Source organism: Silurus aristotelis (genome assembly GCF_946808225.1).
Source record: "Silurus aristotelis genome assembly, chromosome: 24".
NCBI lineage: Eukaryota > Metazoa > Chordata > Actinopteri > Siluriformes > Siluridae > Silurus > Silurus aristotelis.
Window position 1 is genome coordinate 19030523 of NC_139597.1, and position 16753 is coordinate 19047275.

Here is a 16753-nt window from a genome sequence, read left to right on the forward strand (position 1 = left end):
GTCGAAGACCTCGAAGTGCGATTGTGCAAACCGGAGTCATGCAATGCTTAGAAGATGAAGATGCATGGACGGATGAATGAAGGGAAGCTGGCCATCTAACCAAATCCTGCAGAAAAGCTCACCAAACATCTGTAATCATTTGCTGAGTGTATAATCAGTCGATGGAAACGACCTTGGATGAAGGTCACCTGATTATTATGATGTAATTGGCATTTGATTAGAGATTCATGAAAAGCTGAGGAAAGGTTTTCTTTCCTGTGAATTGCCACAAAAACGTTCTCCTGAATTTCTAATTCCCAGGAAAACCGTGATGCACAGAGGGAAAAACAAACCCTGGGCGATTTGATGAGGTAAATATGGACGCTTCTGCTGTGGCTCCAGTGAAAGGAGACGTGTTCATGTTCTAGTGATGACGTTCCTTCTTCGATTCTTCGTGTGTGTGATGCAGCACCCTGAGCTTCTCCATAAGATTGAAGGTTTCTACAGACGTGGTTCATAATTGTGGTATTAAGATGAGGGATTGATTCAGGAAGGACATCAGTGAAGGTCTTGGATATGAGGAATAGAAGATTGAGAAGAATAGAAGCATCATTTCAAATCATTAGTGCTGCTTTGCTTTCACCAGGAATGAAGAGATTCGAAAAAAAAGGAGGGGAAAATTGATTCGGGATCAGTGACTTGCGTTCCAGTAACGCTGTTGTTCAGAACAACACACTGATCCCGGTTCCTGTTTTCTCATAGGATGAGAGATTTGGCCACGCCCACAATGTCCAATGTGATTTGTCAGTTCCTGGGTTATGGTTCCCTTTAAGGGGGCCGTGCTAGAAGTGCCAGGAATTCACGTCACTTCGCCACTATAATACACACACACACACACACACACACACACAAACCAAAATCAATGAGGCTCGGACTGCCAACTCTTCCAGGAAGGTATTAACCATCACCTGGCCACCATGTAGTTCCTGAACCTGTAGTGTAGGGGAACACAATCAGGATCGTGTGAAGTATCAGTGGGCTTTTCGCGTGGACGGAGATGGGTTTGTAGATCCTCCTCGAGCTCGCGTCGATTCGAAACAGCAAAGTCGGATGCTCGTATTTCCGCTTGGGTCGCTTCGCGGAAAAACAAGGGGGAAGGAAAAGTGGGAACGGGAGAACTTCCTGAATTCGAGCGAGACATGTCCGAGTCTCCTTTACAACTCAACATTAAGGTATTTATGACCTTTCTGTCGAAGCCCCTCGGAGACACCCGTGGTGTAAAGGGGCATCGAACCTCACTCCTTCTCATTTTTCTCCTTCTTTGGGCTTTTCTCTTCTCTCTCTCTCTCTCTCTCTCTCTCTCTCTCTCTCTCTCTCTCTCTCTCTCTCTCTCTCTCTCTCTCTCTCTCGATCATCTGTTGCTGAGATGATTTGGTCGCGGTGAAGCAGGAAAACACACACCGACCTGTAGCTCCGCTTTTCTCGGTCGAATTTGACGCGAAAGCTGCGGAACTTCCAGGCCTTTGATCTGTGTTTTGTTTATTTATTTCAATGTTTGTTTGTTTGCTTTTTTAAAGGAAGAAGCTGCTACAATGTTGCGTTGCGCCATCCGCCGCGCTTTAGATCAAAGGCGCTTTCCCTCCCACACACACACACACACACACACACACACACACACACACCAAGGTCCATCACTGTTGAGCAACCGTCGAGTGGATCAAACACGGGATTTCCAGGCCTACTTGACAAGACTCATGACCTACAACAGATTCCACAAGTGATTCAGGAGAACATTTGTGCATCAGTTTCTGTAGAATGTCCTGTTGCTCAATCCTGGTCCTCAAATAGCACTGAGATCAACACCAAAACAAAAAAAAGCTCCTGAGTTTATTTGTTTACAAATCAAAATCTGTCAAACTATATAAAAAAGACCTGGAAACCCTAAGTGAATGTTCTTCTCTCAGTTCTGGGTCACAAAAAAATGCACCTCTGGTAGGTGGTTTTGTGAGATCAACCTTCACACTCGTTTCATAAATGGTAGCTTAGCGGTTAAGGTATTTGACTTTGTATCAAAATCCAAGCCACACCAAGCTGGGCCCCTGAGCAAGGCCCTTAACCTTATAGCTGCTCAGTTATATGAAGTCGCTTTAGATAAGGGCATCCCTCAAATCCCAGAAAAGTGACGTTCGTCTCGGAACGTGTTCTGGAGCACATCATGGCCACGAAATTTTCTGAAATGGACATCAAATCTTCTAAAATCTTCAGCAATCACTTTTGTGTTCTACACCGAGTTTAGTGATGAGTTCATCTTCTGGTTGCTGGTGACCTCAAGTTTTCCTCTTCTACATTCATTTCACATTCGAGTCCTCATTTGCTTTTATAAGAACCTCCATTCTTCTGGGAAGCTATTCCACTAGATTTATAGGGATTTGTGCTCATTCCCTCAATAAGGGTGTTGGAGATTGAGGTGTGGTGAGGAGGCCTGGGAGTGGAAGATCTTGGAGTTGGCTGTGTTCACTTTGTGGAGCAGGTTCGGGTCTCCTGGCTCAAATGATGAGGAACATTCCATGGTAATGCGTTCAAAGTCCTTCTATAAAATTGTGCGCCTCCAAAGATGTTGGGAAAAGTTTGTTGAAGAACCACATGGCGAATCTGGGAATCAGGTGTCCAAATGCTTTTGTTTCTATTTTCTAGTTTTGTTGGGAAAATATGACGACGTGTCTAAAACGACAGACTGGTGGTGTTTTTTTTTTGTTTGTTTGTTTGTAGGGTCATCGTCTGCTTGGGCAGCAGAACCTAATAGATTTTATGAGGACCCGTGTTTCCGTGTGTGTGTTTTTCTCCCAGTGTTTCTAGAAGGCTGTAGCTTTTCCTGCCTGCTATTAGAAATCCTCAGTCAAATCCTTTGCCTCCGTTTATTTGCCTCGGAACGCACGCCCACCTTCGGCTCACGCCACACGAGGAACTCCGAGACGTTTTTTTGTTACGGCTTCCGACAAAATCGAAACCCTGCGGGTGGCGCAGACGAGCACGATTTTGCTTCCATTGATCACGTCGTTATCCAGTAGAGATGGAAGACAATAAAATCCACGTCTCGGAGACGGTACAGAAGAAGCAAAACCCGTTCTCTCCGTCGGTGGTTTGATGCTGATGATCACCGTTGGAACATCTTCAGTTGCAGTTCCTTCGATTTGTGATCTGACCCTTTTTTTTTTCATCAAAATTGTAATTTCATCAATGGATAAGTGATTTAGAAGATCTCTCTCACTTTCACGGTCCTGTATTTCAGCACCTACGCACACTATATCTACAAAAGTATTTGGACACCTGACTTTTCCATATCCCATACGTCGTTCTTCTCCAAACTGCCGTAGACACAAAGACGTTTTTTTTTTTCCCCTTTTTTTTTTTTTTTTTTTTAAACTAAAAGACCCAAATCTGCTCCAGCTCGAAGCCATCTCCATCAAATCTCCCCAAAATCTAGTGGAACATCTTCCCAGATAAGTGGAGCTCATTGTAGGAGCAAAGGCGGACCGAGTATGGACTGGGATGTTCTCCAGGCACCTGTGCGTCGTATCATAGGGGCGTCCACAAACCTGCAGACGGCGAACACCCGCTAATTCGCGGTTGCGATCCAAAGTGTGAAATTTGTTTGTGGGTGCGATTTTGTCTTGTATTAATGTATTTTTTAAAGAAAGGATGTGTACGTGTTTCAGCAGGAGAGGAGCGCATTCAGTCCCTCTGCCAGTCCACTGCCAAATTCCACTTCCTCTCCAGGCCATGGCGCTTCGTCTCTGACTAATGCCAAGACAGAGGAAGAGCCGGCCAGACTGCCCGGACACCTGCGTGAGTTTTTTACACACACACACACACACACACACACACACACACTCTGTCTCTTATGCACTGGCCTGTTTCTTCTGATCTTTTGGATATAAATCGATTCATAAAGGTTCTTATCATCTGTGATTTATTTATTTATTTTTTTTCTCCCCATCTGAAATCTCGATTCTACACATGTGTGTAAGATTCATCTTTTTGTCACTTAATCAGTCTAAATGATATATAAATGGTTACCTGATAAGGTCAGGAGGTGCTCTTTTAGATGATTTTACTGAGTAGAAACCTTCCTCTTTTCTTTCTTCTTTTTCTTTTCTTTTTTTTTATTCACTTCTTGCAAGTTGTCATGGTGTAGAAGTTAATTTGATTTGTGGTTGCCTTTTATGCACCTATCAAAGGCAGACACAATATAGACACACCCAAGTACTCACTGTTTCTCTCACACACACACACACACACACACACACACACACACACACACACACTTGGCTCACGTCTCCCAGGCGCTGTACCTTACACATCAGCCGTGTCCTAGAGCAGGTTTGTGTAGGCGCTTGTACAGAGTCCCTGATATTTTTAGGTGATATAGGTCCTGACGTCACCCAAAAAGACCACCTTGAGACAGTCCTTCTGGTCCTGGTGTGTGTGTGTGTGTGTGTGTGTGTGTGTGTGTGTGTGTGTGTGTGTGTGTGTGTGTGTGTGTGTGTGTGTGTGTGTGTGTGTGTGTGTTCCAAAAGGGCAAGTTTTACATCATGCCAGATCACAATTTGTACGTTAGGTGGTGTTTCTTTGTGTATTTTCAAGAGGTGTGTGTTTGTGTGTGGGTTAATGCTCTGTTTCATGTTTGCCAGCATTCGGTTCACAGGTTAGCTTTATTGAGGAAGTGTGTGTGTGTGTGTGTGTGTGTGTGTGTGTGGGGATTGGAAGTGGAGTGTTGGCTCGCTGCAGGTCTAAACCAGCCCTTGACTTAGCCAATAAAAGAAAGGGTGGGGTTGGATAGTGGCCAAGAACCAGGCCTCAGTGGTGAAAGTGTGTGTGTGTGTGTGTGTGTGTGTGTGTGTGTGTGTGTGTGTGTGTGTGTGTGTGTGTGTGTGTGTGTGTGTGTGTGTGTGTGTGTGTGTGTGTGTGTGTGTGTGTGTTAAACCTCATTAATATTTAACCCGTGCACTCGTCATAACCGACATCCAGTACCCGCGTGTTCAGATCCTACGATTTTAAACTTCACACATGTTTACAGGTTTGGTGTTTTGTGAGGACATGACTGAGAGCACAAACTTCTGTGATGAGGCTGAAGGCAATTAAGGTTTTTTTTTTTTTTTTTCTTTCGAGCTCACACTCATCTAACCGGACTGATTTGTCATTTCTGTGAGAGGTGGTAGTTCTTTCCTGGGAAGAAAATGCAGTACAGTGTAGTAACGCATGCTGCGATGTCGAATAGCGGGCAACCTGTCCCAGGAAACGGAGCGCTACAGCGGGTTATCGGGACGCTTTTAGGGAACGATGAAGGCTGCACTCGTGCCGCGCGACACCTCACCTGTCTATAGAATATGATCTCCTGCGAAGGCTTTAGGACCCCGGTGTTTAATCTTTCCCACGAAGGGCCAGTGTGGGTGCAGGTTTTCATTCTAACCTACCGAGAGCCATAGCTGATAGTCTTTTGAAAATGGAGCTCTAAACAGGTGGAATCTGGTGTGGACTGGTGGGAATAAAAACCTGCACCCGGCATCTTGCTGGAACGCTAAAAGGGAATCTCGGGTCACGATAAACACGTCTGAAAGCCGTGTCTGTTTGCCGTGCCTTTTTTTTTCATTCGTTGGATTTGCCGAGCTTTTAATTCAGTAACACTTTATTATTTGCGATTGAAGTAATCGATCGACTCGATCGTGATGAAATATTAAGCATCTTCGTTTTCATGAGACTGCGTTTGTTCATGTTGCCGCCACGCTTTACCTGGAAAGGGCAAGATGGTGAGAACTGAAGAGAAAAGAAAAGAGAGAAAAAACAGAGGGTTGTGGGGAAGGAAGTGGGGGAGGAGGTGGAGGAGGAGGAGGAAGGGGGGGGTGAGAAGAACTGAGGAGAAGCTCTGCTGGCTCGAGGCCATCTCTCTCTTCCTGACACTGATGGAATGTTTTTTTTTTTTTTTTCTTCTCGGCAAGGCTTCTCCATGCGCCTCCGCTGAAACCATGTCATGCACTCTGAGTGTGTGTGTGTTTGTGTGTGTTGAGTGAACTCTCATTAATCCAAGAGTCATGAGGAATGCGCTAGGCAGGAAGCGGCGGAAGGAAGGGAGGGAGGGAGGGAGGGGGACAGATAGAAAGAAAAAGGAAATTGCAGACTGGGCAGAAGTCGGCCTTCTTGGCTTCCGTGAGAGGAAGTGGAGGAGAAGAGATGAGGAGATGAGCAGTGGGTTCTTCACTCTGAAAGAAGGCCATTTACACTTAACCCCTTCTGCTCTCACAATCTCAGGACACGCTCACTTCACCTTAAAACCTCAGATAGAATATAAAATGAGCATACATACGAATGGCACCTTTTTTCTTTTTTAACATTAAATCCCCATTTACTGCTCTAATAAGCTCTAATAAGATGATGAGGTGAGGAGGCCTGGGAAAGGTGTTCAGGTGTTCACTCCAACCCATATGTTCCTGGAGCTGTCTCTGTGCTTCCGCATCCAAAGACGTTGTATGCGATCGTGCGCCTCAAAGTTTGTGGGAAGAAGAACCACATGTGGGTGGAAAAGCCAGACGTCCCAATACTTTTGACCTACACATGCGACCGTTGGAACAGACGACTTTGTATATATGTGAAGATGAATCAAGGAGGGAAAAGACTAAAAGGTGTGTGTGTGTGTGTGTGTGTGTGTGTGTGTGTGTGTGTGTGTGTGTGTGTGTGTGTGTGTGTGTGTATTATATATAAAAATGGGTTTATTTATCAATTTGGCGAAAGGTACGTCTGTATCCTTCTGTCTCTGCTTCTTCCTCTTGAACATGTGGAGTTGGTTTTTGGAGCAGGAAGAGCCTGCATTCATTTTCTGTCCGTTGGCATGTGAGAACAGTTTCCCTTTCAGAGTGAGGGGGAGGAAAGAAAACCAAAAAGAAAAAAAAAATGGTCAGGAAGCACAGTCTGCCCACTCAGGAAATTCCTGAGGATGAGAGCAGCTTCCAGGCGCAGGAAATTTCCCCTTTCAAAAGACTGTTCACATAAACACACACACACTCGAGTGTGTGTGTGTGTGTGTGTGTGTGTGTGAGAGAGAGAGAGAGGCAGGGACATGTACATGCATGAATCCACTGGTTGTCAGCGTGACAGCCGGAGACAACCAGGAGTCTGTAGAGCGTCTCAGTAATTGTAAATTTTCAGTCCACACACATTCCTGCTTTCCGATCCCAAAAAGTGCCTCGTGTTCATCCACAGATCATCACCGAGCAGAATCGCGTCTGCGTCGTCTCTTCCCGGTTCTCAGCCGTCGTTCTCTGGCGAGTCGCAGATCGTGATCAGGCTCTAAACGTCACTGGTCCTCGCGCTCCCTGGCGTTCTCGCGAAGCTCACATTCATCAGGATCCTCCAAACGCCATCATACCTGGAATTTCTGACGTGTGGACATTACTTATTTGCAACAGGAAGTAAATTTCCTTTAATGAATGGGGTAAATGCAGGGATAAACAACACCCCCCCCCCCCTCCACACACACACACACACACACGCACACACATACATGACCAGACGTATTGTTGCACCTGACTTCTCTGATCTGCAGAATTGCTCTGTACCATGAAACCGTAGGCGTCCGAGAATTTGGAAGTGTCCGAATACTTTTGACCCATATGGGCACTTTTATACGGTTTACGATACGCAGATACGGCATCCCCTATTTATCTCCTCGAGTGTCTAGATTTTATTATCGCTCTCGCTTTTGCTACTTTCGCTCGTTCTGTGGAAAAGATCCAGGCCACAGGGAAAAAAAACAAAAAAGTGCTTTGAAAAAAGAGAGAAAAAAAAAAAAAAAAGAAAAGTGGACATTCACGCTAAACAAGCCGAGCGAGAAATCACGTTTCCACGAATAGGCATCGAGATTGATGTGAAGACAAGCGAGGACTGTTTACTGTACACAGCAGCATGTTTATAGCAGGGGTGAGACTTAATAATAATAATAATAATAATAATATTATTATTAGGGCAAAGGTTTATTCAAAAGTCGTCAAATCCATAAAAGGGAAAAAGAAAAAGAAAAAATCCCAAAGCAATCTCTGGTGATGCGTGCACGTTTTCCGAAGAGGTCGGATTTACCAGAAGGGGCGTGGCCATGATTCATCAGTATTAACCCCTTATTGTGTTCCGGCACCCATTCGTTGAGAAAACTCCACACACAGTGGACGTGTGCGCACAACGTGTCCAATCCGATACCACACAAAGCTCAGACTTTCCACAATCTGATTCCACGGTCAGACGATCCGGGGTATGAAAAGGGCATTCATTCGTAGCTTCGTGCCACCGGATCGAGCACAGACATGTCCGATCAAACTCTCAGCCGTTCATTTCTCCTGAATGCCGACAGCAGGGGAGGTGTAGACTGGTCGTAGACGCGTTGTCGTTATTGATTTTCGGATTTGTTATGCACTCGTGTACGGTTGAGCTTCCTGATCAATCCCATTGTGCTGAAATGATTTATGGAAGTGAAGGTACGCTCCCCGATTAAACGCCACTCGATCGCATTGTAAAACTCTAGAAAGCGCGTGGCAGCGTGCCGTCTGAATCGCGGGTGGGAGTTGCGAGAGTAACAGCGAAACCAGATAGTGGTGATCTCATCTCCTCCTCTTCTTCTCCTCCCCTTCTCCTCCATTCATCCTTGGTGCCTGCAGGTTGCCCGGGCAACGCAAGTCAAGAAGGAGGTGTTTCCGGAGCTCCCATGATTCCACACAGCACGAGCCGTGCCATCAGACCAGATATGATACCCGTTTGAGGGGGGGGGTTGGTAAACATCTGGGGCTTGAGCGTCATTTGTGATGGTGCGTTATTAAAAACGAGTGAAGCTCTCGCTCGCTCTTTCTCAGCGTGGCTGCCGACTGTCGATAAAGCCGTCTGCATCATCTAGGGGGTTGGGGAGATTGGGGGGGGGGGGGGGGCTTCCTGTTCCTGTGTGCTGTGGGGGTTTGTTCTGGGGCGAGGGGAAGGGGAAGAGGAGGCAGGGCTTCCTGTTTGAGTGTGTTGTGGGAAGTTAAGATTGCGTTTTTGTTTAGTTTTTTTTTCCTCCTTCCTCCTGCGGTTAAATGGCTCTCCGGAGGTTCTGTGCAGATGCTCGGACGAATTTATCCTTCCCGCCCGACCCGTACAAGAGCACGGGCTCGAGATGCTTCGGTCGTTCCACCATCCGCGTTCCCAGAGACTCTTCACCTGTAGCTTCTCGTACGACGCACAAACAAATCCAACCCCGGCGGCAGGGGGCTGTAGGGGGGAAGTCAAGTTTGTGGTGAACACGACCGTTTGAATTGCAGCCACACGTGCATCTTAGACAGCAGCTGCAATGGCCATAATTAGATCGGGGCAAATATCAGGGAGTGACTGGTTGTGTGTGTGTGTGTGTGTGTGTGTGTGTGTGTGTGTGTGTGTGTGTGTGTGTGTGTGTGTGTGTGTGTGTGGATTATAATGGGAAGCTTTCCGACTGTTGGCGTTCCCAAAAACAGATAACGAACCACAGCAGAATTTCCAGGTTCTGAATGCAACAGCTAAAAAACCTGATGAGCCTTTAAAGCATTCTCCAATAGTGTGTGTGTGTGTGTGTGTGTGAGTGTGTGAGTGAAGAGCAGAAAATTATCATTCCATCAAAACTTGTCTCTGGTAAATTCACCACTTGAACTTCTTCCAGTATTTTAAGAGCCAGAGCTCAATGTCCTCACGTGGCTGGTGGAGGAGGTGCGGTCTTCTCCTCCTCACCATCTCGAGGTTTGACACTGCGCATTTCCGAGATGCTTTTCTGCTCACCACGGTTGGGAAAAAAAAAAGAGGTCTTCAGGACAGCTTGAACCAGTCAGCACCATTCTGTACATCTCATTCCACATTTGCTCTTATAATAACCTCTAGTCTTCTGGGAAGATGGTCCTCTAGATTTGTGGAGATTCCTCCCAATAGAGCTCTATAGCAGGAGATCTTCCAGTCCAACCCATTATCTTCATGGTGCTGGAACCGGTTTGGGTTAAATAAAGGAAAAAATTTGCACCTCTAAAGACGTCCTGTGCAACCACACAAGTGGCGTTCGGAGAAGAACCGCATCTGGCGTACGGGAGAAGAAAAAAAACATCAGGTGTCCCAATACTTTTGTCAGTATGGAGAATTTATTAATAGCCGTTTGCTCGCCTGATGTCAAAAAGGAACACGTTGTTAAAATGCCGTACACCTGAATATTTTTTCTGTAGATCATCAAACTGTTGTTGTTGTTGTTGTTGTTTTATTCATTCGAGCTCCCAAAAAAACCCAAAAAAGAGGATCTCAGTCGACATTAAAACGCCGTCCCCGAGCTGCACCTCATTGTCCCGCACGTTTAAACATCAACTTTTAGTGACCATTTGAATATGCACTTCCCTCTCGTCCCAGTTTCAGGATGTAGGAAGCAATCTGAGGAACGAGAGAGGACACGTGTGTGTGTGTGTGTGTGTGTGTGTGTGTGTGTGTGTGTGTGTGTGTGTCCCCTTTGGTTTCAACAATCAACCTAAAATCGAAAAATCGTATAATGAAAATATGATTTTGATGACACAATTTCTAGCCGTCTAGCCGTCGCCGCGGTTTGCTCCGTCTGATTGTCTATCGTTCTTTTTAATCTGCACGTATTGATCGAAGTCACCGGTCTCCCCGTGTTTTCAGGTCTGCAGCCGGTGTTCTGGAGCAGAGAGGATGTAGTTCAGTGGCTGCGCTGGGCCGAGCGCGAGTTCGCTCTCCGACCCATCTCCAGCGGAAGTTTCCAGATGAACGGCAAAGCTCTCCTGCTGCTCACCAAGGAGGACTTCCGCTACAGATCGCCCCATTCAGGTGACACAAACGCGCACCCAGACGTCCGTCCAGACGGATACCCAGACGGGTGCATCTGTATTACAGACGTGTCCTTATCACTGATCTGTTGCTGTGCTGCTTATGTAGTGTAGCGTACAGTAAACCTTTACAGAAACAACAGAACGCTCGAAGCCCGATGTTTTTCTGTCTGCACAGAGCCGGAGAGGAAGTTAAGAATTGGGTAAACGTTTGATAAGGAAGTGTTGATTTAGCCACAACAGTCACCTGGTAGAACTAGGAATTTCCCTTCCAGCAACAAGCTGACCAGAAACAGAGAACTGAAAGGTATCTCGCATTGTTTGTGCGCGCGCGTCGCATGCGCCGACTTCCTTTACGAGAAGCATTTCCTTGAAGTTGCTGGAAGCAGCTCAACATGCAAGTTTTCATACGACGACACGAAGGAGGAAGTTCCGCAAACGAAACCACGTCTCGTCTTTGTTTTGTTTTCCACCGAATTTTAAATTGATCAGCAGAGAGCTCACTGAAGCCTTCCACAATAATTTTTTCAAAAAGTTTCTCGATCATGGACCAGAAGCAGCTCACTCCCTTCTCACCACATTAATCTCCAGCATGACATTAGGTCCTCAGTTTTTTTTGTTTTTTGGTTTATTGTGTTTTAAATCTCAACACTTTCATTATAAATATCATATTTCATGTCTTTGCATAAATTATATACAAGATAACAAATAAAAAAAAAACACAAACGTAATATATATTTATTCATTAATAAAATCACCCTTTGGATTTGGTGTAGTTCGTCACGCATAGTCGTCTAGTTTATTCTAAAGATAAAATTTATTTAAATGGGCTTAAATTTTGCTTAATCTTTAGATCTTTCACAGTCTATGGTCCAAGTGTCATGTTTTTGTTTTGTTTTTGTTGTCATTTTTGGCTCTACGCTAACCTGAGGTAGCTTGTTCCGCGTTTTTGAGCGCTTTCCGAAAACCAGGGCTACAAGCTTTGACTAGTGTCGCTGGATGTGGACGAGTTTGGGTTTCACACAGTCTATAAGCCGCCGACACTTTCTTTTCTCACTTCCCCTGATACAGACATGCTGCCGTGTTATTGGCTGGCACAGTGGTTCACACTGGTGAACAGAGAAAGTAGCACAAATCTTTATCACGGTGTTCTATCTTACGATCGAAGTGATTTAGCAAAAACCAGCATCTTAATGCCTTTTGTGGTTGAATGAGCACAAATTTCCTAGAATCTAGTGGAACATCTTCCTGGAAGAGTGGAGGAAATAACCAGAGGACGAACGATTTTAACGATACCAATAGTTAGGTTGAACCGTACTTGCTGATAACCAACGAATAAACTGATAAATGGATACTGGATAAAAAAAAAAAAAAAAAACACTATGTAAAATAGTCCTGAAATTAAAAAAAAATTATAAAAACTAATAATCATAAAATGAATAAATATCAAAGAAAATAAGACATGCGTTCAAAACGAAAACAAAGAGTAACCCTCCAAACCAATAAAAACAGTCACATCCAAAATGAATAAATAAAAACACTTTATTAAACAGCAGTCAGTGACTCGCCTCTAGAAGCCGCTTTTGTACTGTATAGCGCAACCCGGAAAAACTATCTGCATTGATTTATCCGTGCAACCTGATTGCTTCCCTCTTGAAGTCAAAGTTTTTTGAGCTGGAGTTTAGCTCGCTACATTTCACTTTACATTTTACATCATACTCTTTCTGTAGACCATCAGAATGATGTATTAATCATTGTCCTTTGAATTATGTGGCATAAAGAAATCTTATTCCAATGTTGTGAATACTCCGTTATACAGCCCCATTGGTGTGTCCTTATATTCCCAAATTATTCCTAAAGTCCCAGAGAGCTTAATTATGACCTGTGCCTTTGTCTTTCCTGCTGGTCTGTTATAGGAGATGTTCTTTATGAGCTCTTGCAACACATCCTGAAGCAGAAGAAGCCCCAATTGTCCTTCCCCAACACCTATTACCCTGGAAACTCCTTTCACTCTCTGCCTGAAGCAGCGCTGCAACACCATAAACTTGAGGGTGAGGGTTTCTTTTTTTTTTAAGGAACGGGTGGGATGCATCAACGTGGACCTTTTTATTATGTGATGCAGCTCATATCACTTCCTTCCCAGTCACTGATTTGTTAAAGAACAAATCTTCCATTAACGTAAACAATTCGGTGTAAAATACCTTCAAAAGCCGGGGTATTTGATGCGTTGAATAAAAAATAAAAAAAGACATTAGGGCGGGGCATAACAAGTCGCTCCGCCCCTTTTTAAATAGCCAATAGCGTTTAAATGTCGATACTAACAAGAAGCCTTTGATTTGGCTTTTAATTACACAAGTGTCTGAGAAAATAAATCGACGCGTTAAAGGTTCTTATTTACAGTCATTGACCCACTTAATGCAAATTTATGCAAATGAAGTGCGGTATGCCGTAAAATATAGGTGCAATTCATACTAATAAAAATAAAAAAATTAAAAGAATATAAATGTACAAATGTGCAAAGAGTCAGTGTGGTAAACTTTTACTATTTTAAAGGTTCATAAAGTCGTCATTTCCCTGTTCATGGATTAAAGAGATTACAAAGCACGACTGTGCCTTGAATCAACAGGTAGACGGGGAGGAAGTGGCAGTTGGGAATGTTGACAGAAAAACCTGTTGAACAAGGAAACATGCCTCTGTTTAACTAGTCAGGAGGTTCACAAGCCCAAAGGTTTTGTTCCAAAAGCTGAAACGTGGTTTTGGTCCCAAGTTGAAGATTAAATTGGATGTACGGCAGGTGTTCGGATCGAATGAACGTCTCCTTGAGGCTGAGAATTTTGCTCTCTATTCATTAACTTTAATGCTCTATCAGTGCTAAAAACAACAAACACGAACGCGTCCTTATAGTACCTCTGCGCAGCATAGTTTTAAATAATACATGTAATAAAATGGCCATGAAGGAGAAAAGAAATATGATTCTGGTGCCCTCTGCTGGACAAAGTGGTGCATATTTTTCCCTACTGAAATGTAATACTGATTCTCTACCTGTCTCCTGACACTAGAAACGGTACTAAGAACCCCCCGAAGCACAGATACCCACCCACTCCAACCTCCCACCATCGAGCTCCGTCATCGCTCGCGCTCTCCGCGGCGTTCGCCCGCCATTGTCACGCACGTCCACCTTGCCTCAGCCGAGGACCTCCAGCCCGTGCCCTCGCAGTTACCCGACAGCAACAACCACCTCCCCGAGGACCTCTACCCTCTATCGGTGTCCCCCGCCGCCCCCAACGGCCACCACGCCCAGCGCCCGGCCAGCCCGTGCCAGGAGGAAGTGGTGCCTCCTCGAGTCATCCAGCTGATGCCTAGTGCCATCATGCACCCCCTGTTGCTCAGTCCCGGACGAGGAGCAGTGCCCGGAGAATTCCGACAAAGCCGGACGTCTGCCCCAGAGAACGGACGTGAGGGCAAGAGCCATCATCATCACCACCACCATAATCACCACCACCATAACCATCACGGCGCTTCGCACCCCGCGCTGAGCCTGGCAGCACAGCAGCAGACACACCAGCAGGAAGAGGTCCGCTTTAGGAACCAGATGCTGATATCCGTGTCGCCTCCTGAGGAGCAGGGGGTGCCCATCGGACGCATCGCTGGTAAACACATCCGATTACTTCTGAACAGTGGGTGGAATGACGAGGTTGGGACGTTTGACCTAGATCTAGCTTTTTTATATTTATATTTATACACACACACTGAATTATGAAGGTCGGCGCTCCCTGTGACTGTGCGTGTGATCTCTTGGCGTGTTTTGAAAGCCAGTCTCGAAACGTTTTCATATCACCTCGTACATGGCTTTAAGACAATCCCTTTAACAGATCCCTTATTTATTTATTTGTTTAGATTGCAGGCTGCTGTGGGATTACGTGTACCAGCTCCTTTCTGACAGCCGCTACGAGAACTACATCCGCTGGGAGGATCGTGACACCAAAGTGTTCAGAATCATCGACCCCAATGGCCTGGCTAGACTGTGGGGAAACCATAAGGTGTGTTTCACGCTCGCGGATTCTGTCCTGAGTTACGACTTTTCGATCTTACGATGACTATAGCAATACGCGTCTTGCTCCGTCCCTCACTTCCGCGGACCGCCGCTCGTCCACGGGGCCCCACGTGCAATTATACTGTAAAGTTTATACATCGATGTAGTGCACATTTCTTCATTTGTTGAAATTATTAACAGTACACTAGCCCATACTGATCCTTTAAGACTGCTCAGTCGTCTAGACCGGCGCTCACCAACCTTTTTTGCGCCACGGTTTAATGTCCGATATTTTCATGGACCGGCTTTTTAGGTGTGCCGGATAAATACAACACAATAAAATGATACGACCATAAAAACTGGTATTTTCCAAATCTAATAATAAACGTGAATCCACTGTGTTGTTTGTTAATTTTGCTCGTTTGGGGGTTTGAATTTAGCGCTAATGTATTATGTGTTAGGGGCCGGAGCCCCTTTAAGAAGGTAGCGGATGGAGGTAAGTCATGTGACCGTGTCTAGACGATGTCTCCATCATTTGAAATGTATGACTGAGTCATCAAAAGGCATCTCCACTGTAAATCGGTGGATTAGCTGTGCCTGGCATGACGGGAAAATCCGAAATAATAAAGCTGTACTCGGGTTTGTGTTGAGTATCTGCTTAGGAGCTCATTTTTCTTTTTTTTCTTTTTTTACAGAACAGGACCAACATGACGTATGAGAAGATGTCTAGAGCACTAAGACACTATTACAAGCTAAACATCATCAGGAAAGAGCCTGGCCAGAGGCTGCTGTTCAGGTAATGAGATGTGGTTCTTGTCGTAGCACCTCCATGCAGACACTCATGTACCACTATATTGCCAAAAGTATTGGGACACCCGACCTTCTCCTGCCATTGAACACCTTTGGGTCTCCTCTCACCTCTCAATCAGTACCTGACTTCACGAACACGCTTGTGGCTGAACATAAATGACCACAAGCACACGGTACGTTTCAAAATCTAGAGGAACTAAAAATCATGACCAGGTGTCCGCAAACTTTCTGTAATATAGTGCGGCAGCAAGGTTCATCTTTTACCGCAAACATCAGAGAACATCTCCAAGCGAGTCTCCATACTTTTCATCTGTCCAGAAAATCCGGAGGTTTTTTTTTTTTTTTACTCAAACCGAACAGATTTTTTTTTTCCAACACGAACTGAACGTTTTCCTTGTCGTGTTTTTTCTGTGCACCGCAGGTTCATGAAAACCCCCGATGAGATCATGAGCGGCCAGACGGACCGCCTGGAACATCTCGAGTCAGACACGGATGATCAAATCTACATCAAAGAGGAGTGCTGAGCGCTGGACAGTCACCGAGATGATGATGATGATGATGATGATGAACTTTTTAAAGCCGTAGATGCCTCGCCAATGTTCTGCCACCGTGTTCACCTGCAGACCCCAACCCCACCCCCCACCACCCCCACCCCCACCCCATCCTGCACACCGAGACGTCGCTCATTATAATAAAACGGGAGCCAACATCGTTTTCCTTCGCTGTTGTTTGTTTTCGTTGTCGTATTTTTTTACACGCTGAATCATTAACAATCATATCCTTCATTTTTATTTTATTTTTTCTTCTCCGCTTCCGAACTTCAGTATGACAATCATTTAGACGAATGATAAATACTCCTCCGAATCGACGCCGCTTTCAAATTCCTGGCACAATGAATGATTTCGTACTTTTCAGTGATTTTTTTTTTTTAAAGGCACGTTCAAAAAACACAAACGGGAAAGTTTGTGTGAACGTGTTACAAGAGATTAATTCAAGAATAAATTTTAGTGACTCATTTGCTTCGTTTGCACATTGTTTTTTATTCATGTTGCCTTTAAACGTGGGTGTGGAA

At 45.0% G+C, this 16753-nt stretch overlaps 1 protein-coding gene across 4 annotated transcripts; it reads left to right on the forward strand.

Moving 5' to 3' along the window:
- The first annotated feature begins 835 nt into the window (after positions 1 to 835).
- etv6 (ETS variant transcription factor 6) lies at positions 836 to 16696 on the forward strand. Of its 4 annotated transcripts, none has more exons than XM_083527875.1 (8): positions 839 to 1211; positions 3696 to 3825; positions 10675 to 10839; positions 12755 to 12889; positions 13898 to 14488; positions 14736 to 14878; positions 15567 to 15667; positions 16103 to 16696. In XM_083527875.1, exons 1-8 carry the CDS (start codon positions 1179 to 1181, stop codon positions 16203 to 16205), a joined length of 1401 nt encoding a protein of 466 aa, XP_083384001.1. In that variant the 5' UTR covers positions 839 to 1178; the 3' UTR covers positions 16206 to 16696. The 4 variants fall into 4 exon arrangements, with proteins under 4 accessions (XP_083384003.1, XP_083384004.1, XP_083384001.1 ...); XM_083527876.1 differs by having other exon boundaries at positions 3699 to 3825; XM_083527877.1 differs by lacking the exon at positions 10675 to 10839 and having other exon boundaries at positions 836 to 1211.
- The last annotated feature ends 57 nt before the right edge of the window (positions 16697 to 16753 follow it).

What these genes read in the sequence shown, in the direction of transcription:
- etv6 (XM_083527875.1), top strand. Translation starts at nt 1,179, where the DNA reads ATGTCCGAGTCTCCTTTACAACTCAACATTAAG. An exon ending in GCCCATCGGACGCATCGCTG is followed by an intron (nt 14,489 to 14,735) that starts GTAAACACATCC and finishes TTATTTGTTTAG; the next exon opens with ATTGCAGGCTGCTGTGGGAT. An exon ending in GACTGTGGGGAAACCATAAG is followed by an intron (nt 14,879 to 15,566) that starts GTGTGTTTCACG and finishes CTTTTTTTACAG; the next exon opens with AACAGGACCAACATGACGTA.